The 8641-nt window shown below is 42.2% G+C and overlaps 1 protein-coding gene across 1 annotated transcript in view; it reads left to right on the top strand.

The window, feature by feature from the left end:
• LOC109935610 (anoctamin-3-like) overlaps positions 1 to 8145 on the top strand; it is a 19773-nt gene extending 11628 nt beyond the window's left edge. The window contains exons 6-7 of the mRNA XM_048606890.1: positions 4884 to 5029; positions 7949 to 8145. Of these exons, the coding sequence (XP_048462847.1) occupies positions 4884 to 5029; positions 7949 to 8145 (343 nt within the window). The remainder of the gene's footprint in view (positions 1 to 4883; positions 5030 to 7948) is intronic.
• The last annotated feature ends 496 nt before the right edge of the window (positions 8146 to 8641 follow it).

The raw sequence follows: 8641 nt of genomic DNA, 5'->3' as shown, positions 1-8641 counted from the left end.
GGTTTTGGGATGCGGTAGGGGGAGGGGAGATTTTGAAGCTTGTGAAATCCACATTGATACCATTGGGCTGCAGGATTCCCAAGCGGAATATGAGTTGCTGTTCCTGCAATCTTCGGGTGGCATCATTGTGGCACTGCAGGAGGCCCAGGATGGACATGTCGTCTGAGGAAAATTAGGCAGTTAAAATGTCAGTTCCCCCCCCAACACACTACCACTTTGCAATGTCACTTTCTATCCAAACAGGAGAGAAAGACACAAGGGGGAACAAAGCAATGACCTTTTTGGCATTTGAGGACCAGGTCTCATAATATTATCATGCTCCAGCAGCAACTCTTTCTGCAGATTTTGGACAGAGAGTGCAGGAAAGAATCACAGGAGCGTTTATCTGCATAGCTTGGAGAAGCTGGCTGCTCTCCTTGAGAGGGAGAGAAGATCGAGGGGAGATTTGACCGAGTTGCTCAAAATCATGAGGGAGCTAGACAATATAGGTAGGGGGAAACTCTTCCCATTGACAGAAGAGGCAAGAATCAGAGGTGAGTGACTTCATATGAATGGTTAAATGTTCAAAATCAACTCGAGGGAAAATCTTTTTATCCAGTGACTGGTTAGGATCTGGAATGCACTGCCTTAGAGTGTGGTGCAAAGTGGTTCAATCATGGTTTTCAAAATGGTATTAGATAATTACCTTTTTTTACTCATTAATAGGATGTGGGTGTTGCTGGCTGCACCAGCATTTATTGCCCATCCCTAATTGCCCTGAGGACAACTTAAGAGTCAGTCACATTGCTGTGGGTCTGGAGCCACATGTAGGCCAGACCAGGTAAGGATGGCAGTTTCCTTCCCTCAAGGACATTTGTGAACAAATGTTTTTTTTTGCCAACAATCAACTAGATTCATGGTCATCATTAGACTTTTTTTTTCCCCAAAAAAGTTGAATTCAGACACCACCATCTGCAAGGGTGGGATTTGAACCTGGGTCACCAGGATATTGCTTGGGTTTCCCTTGATTAATAGTCTTGTGATAATACCAGTCAGCCATTGCCTCTCCTGTAATTATTGCAATGGAAAAGGTTTAAGGAGCAATAGGACAAAAAACCTGGGCATGGAGCATGCTCAGTTGGTAATGGTGACATAATGATCATGTTACTGGACTAATAGTCGAGAAACCCAGACTATTGTTTGCTGGCATGGGTTTGACTCCCTCCTGGTAGCTAAGGAAATTTAAAATCAATAAAAATCTACAATTAAATGCTAGCCTAATGTGACATGTAACTATTTTCCTGAAAAACACATTGAGTTCACTTATGCCCTTCCTTTAGGGAAAGAATCTACTGATCTACACAAAAAGTTTCATGGTAGGGCCCTGGGGAGTGTTGTCAAAGAGACCCAGGGGTTCAGGTACATCGTTCCTTGAAAGTTGTGTCACAGGTAAAACAGGGTGGTAAAGAAGACATTTGGCATCCTCGTCTTCGTTGCTCAGACCATTCAGTATAGGAGTTGGGATGTCATGTTGAGATTGTACAGGACATTGATAAGCTCATTTTTGAAGTACTGTGTACAGTTTTGGTCACGGTGCTGTAGGAAGGTTATTATTAAATTGGAGAGGGTGCAGAAAAGATTTACGAGGATGTTACCAGGACTGAAGGGTTTGAGTTAAAAGGATAGGCTGGGGCATAGATAAGGTGAATAGCAAAAGTCTTTTCCCTAGGGTGGGGGAGTTCAAAACTAGAGGGCATAATTTTAAGGTGAGTGGAGAAAGATTTAAAAGGGACCTGAGGGGCAACTTTTTCACACAGAGGGTGGTTCGTTTGTGGAATGAACTGCCAGGGGAAGAGGTAGATGCAGGTACAGTTACATCATTTAAAAGAAGTTTGGATAATTACATGAATAGGAAAGGTTTAGAGGGATATGGGCCAAATGCAGGCAAGTGGGACTAGATTAGTTTTGGGAAACTTGGTCCACACAGACAAATTGGACCAAAGGGTCTGTTTCCATGCTGTATGACCGTATAACTGTGTAACTTTTAAGGTAAGTTGGAACCATCCAAAGTCTCTGACTCTGGCTCGGAGCTGGGGGCTTGCTCGGATAGTGCCAGATGCCGGATAATGGCCCATTGGATGTTTCTAGTTCCTGGACAATTCATAGGGAGTCAGTTCCACCAGAAGATCCTCAGCAGGACGCTCTGAGCTGTAAAGAGGCTAACGTTACTTCAACTTAACACATGACCAGCACTCCCTTGAATTTTCTTACTGGCCGTGTGCACATCTGAGGCCCACGCATAGCATTGAATTCCCGGATCACCGTGCCAATGCTGATCACCATGTGTGGAAGATCGAGGCTTTGCACGTGGCCCCAGTGCCATCACTGACATAATCTTCAATCTCTAAACCACAATATTATCCAATGTTATAAGACAATGTTATTGTCTTCTGGTCATATTTTTCTTGCCCACGTATAAGACAGGGGCGGTACATGCATCATCTGAACTTTACCAGGAAAGTGCCTAGAGAACTGTGCAAAGTGCCAGAGACCTGGGTTCAATTCCAGCTTCGGGCGACTGTCTGGAGTGTGCATGCTGTCCCTGTGTCTGTGTCGGTTTCCTCCCAAATCCAAAGATGGGCAGATTAGGTGGATTGGCCATGTTAAATTACCCTTGTAGTGTTCAGCTTAACATATGAGGAACATTTGAGGACTCTGGGACTATACTCATTGGAGTTTAGACGGATGAGGGGGGATCTAATTGAAACTTTCAGAATACTGAATGGCCTGGACAGAGTGGATGTTGGGAAGATGGTTCCATTGGTAGGAGAGTCAAGGACCCGAGGGCACAGCCTTAGAGTAAAGGGAAGACCTTTTAGAACGGAGAAAAGGAGAAACTTCTTCAGCCAGAGATCTATGGAATTCACTGCCACAGAAGGCTGCGGAGACCAGGTCATTGAGTACATTTAAGACTGAGATAGATAGGTTCTTGATTATCAAGGGGATCAAGGGTTACGGGGAGAAAGCAGGAGAATGGGGTTGAGGGACTTATCGGCCATGATTGAATGGCGGAGCAGACTCGCTGGGCCGAATGGCCTAATTTCTGCTCCTATGTCTTATGGTCTTCTGGTCTTGTGAATGAGTAGGTAGGTGGGTCAACCATGGGAAATGCAGGGTTACAGGGATAGGGTAGGGGGTCGAGTCTGGCTGGGATGTTTTTCGGAGGGTTGGTGCTACTCAATGGGCCAAATGACCTCTTTGTGCACTGTAGGGATTCTATGAGTCTATCAATCAGGAGGTGACCTCATGCAACTACACCTGCAGCCTTTCAAAGCTGGGCAAATGGATTTAGTCTTCAATTTCAGACACCAGGCATAGAAACAAAGAAAAGAGGAGTAGGAGTAAAGGATGGACAATCCCCTCAACTTCCCAATGCATGGACCTGTCAATGTCCACTTTGGCCAGGCCAGGCCCAGGAGCAGTGTTGGCCTCCCCATTCTCTACCCTGCACATGTTCCTAGAATCAGGAACGTGGGGCTAAAGTGCAAACAGAATTTGAGGCGCAGCTCCCTGGGTCATGAAACAGGACCTACAAGCCCACACACAACTAAGTTGGACGTGGCACATTGACTACTCAAAGCTGCAGAAAAAGACAAGGGACCTGAGGGGGTTCATGAACCATCGTAATGTTTTGTCGCATGGGATTGTTAGGTGTAACACCGTACATGCCAAACCCTAATGGGAAAGGTGAGGGCATCTACCAATGGATTTTTGGTGACATCCAGATGCCAGAAAGTGCTGAGGGATCTTTTGTGTGCATCTTGGAGGGATCACTGATTCTCGGCTTCAGCTTCCTCAGCTTAAGATTTTGTCAGAAAGGCAGCACCTCTCCTGGAGGGACAGTGTTGATTTTTGCCTTCAATTCCTGTGGCAGGATTTAAACCCACAGCATTCTAAGTCAGAGTGTTCTCAACTGAGCTGTGGTTTGACAATGTTAGTGTTGCAAACGTTAAATTAGGAGGTGCATGATCTGAATAATATATTTGCTTCAATAGAACAGAGCTAAGTTTAATTTACGTCCAATGCATTTCATAATGCAAGCTATGTGCCAATAGTGGCAAAATATTTAATTCTCATCATTAATGATGGTCAAATGGATATGTTAAAAACAATCACCTTCTGTTAAATCGTTAAATGAAGGTAAACTGAAGACCATGGAGTAAATAGGTTACAAACACCAATAGCAATTATCAGTTCTTAAATGGTGCAGCTCCAACTTCCTTGCAAAGTCTGCCATTTAGTGGTAAGAAGTGGTAGTGGAGTTGGTCTCACTGAACTTGCAATAAAAACATTGACTCAACCCTTTTACATTTTCCACATTCAAGGCAATCAAGTTTACCCAGAGAGATACACTCTAATTCTACTTTTATTTCATGTCTGGAAGATATGATACAATGAAGCTCCAGGGTGTGAATTTGTTTGTGATTTTCTGAACGCAGTTTTGGTTTATCTGCATTTGGATTCAATTCATGCTCTCCTGCTTATGTATTAACTAAAATGCTGCAAATGCTGGAGATTGGGAATAAGAAGAAAGAAGAATCATACTGGACTTGAAAGGTTAACTCCGTTTCTCTCTCTATGGATCCTGCCAGACCTGCTGAGTTTCTCCAGCACTCTGTGTTTTATGTGGGAAACACTCTAACGTGCTAACACAACTTTGTTGAATGTAGGACCTTGTATCTAAGCAATTCTGAAATATATTTTCATGCCCAGTAGTATTTAAAAGAGATAGAGGAAGACAAAGAATGAAAGGCTGCCAGATTGCTATGTGATGTTAAATGCTACAAATTTGTGGCTGGGCAGAAGATAGTTCAGTTACTGCAGTAACTTCCTGGTCTCTTTAGACTGTTGCAGAATTGGTGGTCACGTCGGAAAGTGAAGAAAGCAGGTCACAGTGTGGAGAATAAAGTATATCTACCTCAGTGGGAAAAGGATTGGAATCTACAGCCCATGAACATTCATGGCTTAATAGATGAATACCTAGAAATGGGTAAGACCCAGAATATGATCAATGCACTTTAATTCACTGTAGTCTTTTTTTTGTGTATATGTTGTCTAATTTCAGTGTGTAATATTGAACACATCCTTTATCAATTAAGCTAGCACCATAACACATCATTTTGAGAGTGTGATCTGTTGGTTTGGTGTTAAGTATGTATTTCATGGTCGATCACAGGTAGACCACACATAGTTGTTAATCATATATCACGTAAGATGTCTGTTCAAATTCAGATCTTAGCTAGAGATTTTAGCAATGAATTGGCTTTTACAAATAAACTTGTTAAACATAATGGTTAATGTACAAAAAAAACAACTTTTACACATGAATTATATGTGAAAGAAAAATGTGTAAATTTGAAATGCAGAGCTTCTAGAGCTACAGTTATTCAACAACAGGGTAGTTTAAAGTTTAGATTGAATTTTATTGCACATTTACTATAACTTCACAATAGGCTGCATTTTCCGGTATTTACTGTGTCCGTTGTAAGTTAAAGTAATGTTGCATTTCCCTCAAAATGAGTTTGGATCTTGAATATATTTTACAGAACCAGTAAGAAAGTTGTTATGATCCCAATTGTTGATGTTATTACCGGATATGTCAGATCCGAGACTGAATCTTGGCTCGATAGATCATATTTTGCTCTGTTTTTGGTTTTAATGAGGTGGTCTTTCACTGGAATCCAAACACACAATATTGCGGATTTGGTTTTAACAGAATTTTTTACACAAAAGGTATTAATACAAAATAAAGTAAGCAAACTATTTACATATAACACACACGTAAAGATTTCAAAACATCTGGTAAGAATACAGACCCGTTAATACTAACATCCTCTTACCGTGCTCAAGCAGCAGAGAGAATTCCCTTGTCTATCCAATATAGGATTTAAGCTAGCTGTGACTTCAACTGATAATCTGATAGCCTTTTCCTGATTTATTACATAACTGACGTTAGACACTCCCACCTTCACACAATACCTTCAAAGTTTTTAAACAAAGACATCTGGCCTGGAACTTTTAAGCTAAACACTTTACACTGAGATATTTTGTTTTAAACATTCCTAAAAGAACTCCCTATCCTAGGACCAACTATTTCACATATCCAGCTTCAGCCAACACTTATGCAAAACTGCCCAGACTGAAAGTAAAATGCCTTCATCTAAAGTTATGATTATATCCCCAAAGCATCACCCCAAAAAGAAATTTAGAATCTTCTGTTTGAATCTTCTATCATGCATTGTGCTGTTTACTGTGTTCACTCATAAACTCTCCCATTATTGAATAAAACAGGCAGCCAAACCCCAAACCCTTTAAAGTTTAATAGAACACCATTCTGTCAGTTTCATGGGCCAGGCTAGTCACTTGCTGTAGACCTTCTCTCTTACAAAATCCCTACACTGCAGAAAGAGGTCATTTGGCCCATCAGGTCCATGCTGACCCTCCCGAGAGAATCCCACTCAGATCCACCTTCCAACCCCATCCCTGTGGCAACTGCTTTGCAGAATACCTGTGTTGTCTCCACAAAAAGACCCGAGCTTCCAGTTGACTGTCACTTGAACACACCACCGTGTTCCTTGGCGAACATCTCTCTCTCTGGCTTGCTGCAGTGTGCTCCAGTGAAGCTCAGCGCAAGCTTGGAAAAATAGCATCTGGTTTTCTGCTTGGGGACGTCGCAGCCTTCAGGACTCACTATCGAGTTCAGTAATTATAGGGCCTGATTTCCTTCTTCCATGTCCTTTACCCACCCCGACACCCCAGGCCCTGTTATCCCATGGGCTGTTTCAGCAGGGTCAACCCTTCTCACTTACTTATGGTCCCCATTATCAGCTTTTCTCATTCCCTGGCTTACCATCACCCATCCCTTTGTTTGCCTGAATGCCTTTCTCCCACTCCGGGCTCTGTCTTCACTTAACCTCTCAAACCTTTACCTCCTCCCTCCACCCCACTGTGATACATGCATTGGAGGTGGTACAGCAAACGTTCATTCAATAAGGGTGATGTCTGATGATGAGAGGATGAGTAAATTGGGCCCATATTCTCTGGAGTTTAGAAGAATAAGAGGTGATCTCATTGAAATACAATGTGATTCTGAAGGGGCTTGACAGGGTAGACACTGAGAAACTGTTTCCTTTGGTCTTTTTTGCTTATCCATTCATGGGATGTGGGTATCACAGGCTAGGTCAGTATTATTGGCCATTCCTAATTGTCCAGCGGGAAGTTAAGAGTCAACCACATTGCTGTGGGCCTGGAGTCACATGTAGGCCAGACCAGGTAAGGATGACAGTTCCTTTCCTAAAGTGCATTAGTGAACCAGATAAGTTTTTCCAATAATGGACAATGGATTTATGGTCATCATTAGACTTCTGGTTCTAGACCTTTATTGGATTCAAATTCCACCATCTGCCATGGCAGGATTCAAACCCATGTCCCCAGAACATTACCTGGGTCTCTGGATTAACAGTTCAGCGATAATACCCCTCAGCTATCAGCTGCCCTTATTAAGAAATCTAAAACATGGATAAGAGGCTGATTATTTATAACTCAGATAAGGAGAAATTACTTCATTCAACAGATGTGAATCCTTAGAATTCTGTATCATCAAGGATTGTGGATGCTCTATCATTGAGCATATTTCAGACTTGGGCAGACAGACCACCGATCCCTCATGGAATCAAGGGATACAGGGCTCAACCTGAGAAGTGGAATTGAAACCCTCGATCAGCCATGATCCCATAACATCAAAGCAGGCTCAAGGGACTGACTGGTCTATTCCTGTTCCTGTTGCTTGTGTCGTCATGGTCCATGCAAATGGCACAGTTTCATATATTCAGTGTGTTACCAGTTGAATAATCTGTGTTCGTTTTTGATGATTTAAGCAGTGCTAATTGTGATTCTCATTTTCATCTAGTTTTACAGTTTGGCTTCACAACAATATTTGTTGCTGCCTTCCCATTGGCTCCACTCCTTGCTCTCCTAAATAACATTATTGAAATAAGGCTGGATGCTTACAAATTTGTCACACAGTGGAGACGGCCACTACCTGCAAGAGCGACAGATATAGGTAATCCAATCAGATCCTTTGATGGTAATGCCCCTATGTGGTAATGTGCTGCTCTCCAAGATACATAATAAATTGTTGCCTTTGTACTGTGAAGATCTGGTCGGATATCTGTATTTCCTCCTTTGTGAAAGCTGCTTTTGAACTTTTCGTTCGCCTTAATTCTGCAGATGTCCAAATGTGTGAATATATCAATCAAATTTGAGGAGATATTTTTTCAGTTCCTCATCTGGATGGGAAAATGTTAGTGTACTCCCTCTCTCTCCCTCTATTGTCTTGGCATCCTGATACTTTCCTTTTCTCATTCCTTCTAAAATGTTTCTGAGGTATTTCACATTCTTACTAAATCTCTAAATCCTGTCTGCGTTGAAATCAAAGCTCATTATTGCAGCCTCCCACGGTTGCAACATAATCAGTGCAATATTCCTTGCAGCTTGCCAATTTGTGAATCTGACTCCTAATGCCTGCATTTTATAACATCACACTATAACTCCTTCCTGATTGACTCTGTTTCCTCTGTCCTTTCTCAGACCTGAATTCTTA

This window comes from Rhincodon typus, chromosome 17 (assembly GCF_021869965.1).
Source record: "Rhincodon typus isolate 14 chromosome 17, sRhiTyp1.1, whole genome shotgun sequence".
NCBI classification, from domain to species: domain Eukaryota; kingdom Metazoa; phylum Chordata; class Chondrichthyes; order Orectolobiformes; family Rhincodontidae; genus Rhincodon; species Rhincodon typus.
This window is presented reverse-complemented; position numbering and strand designations above follow the sequence as displayed.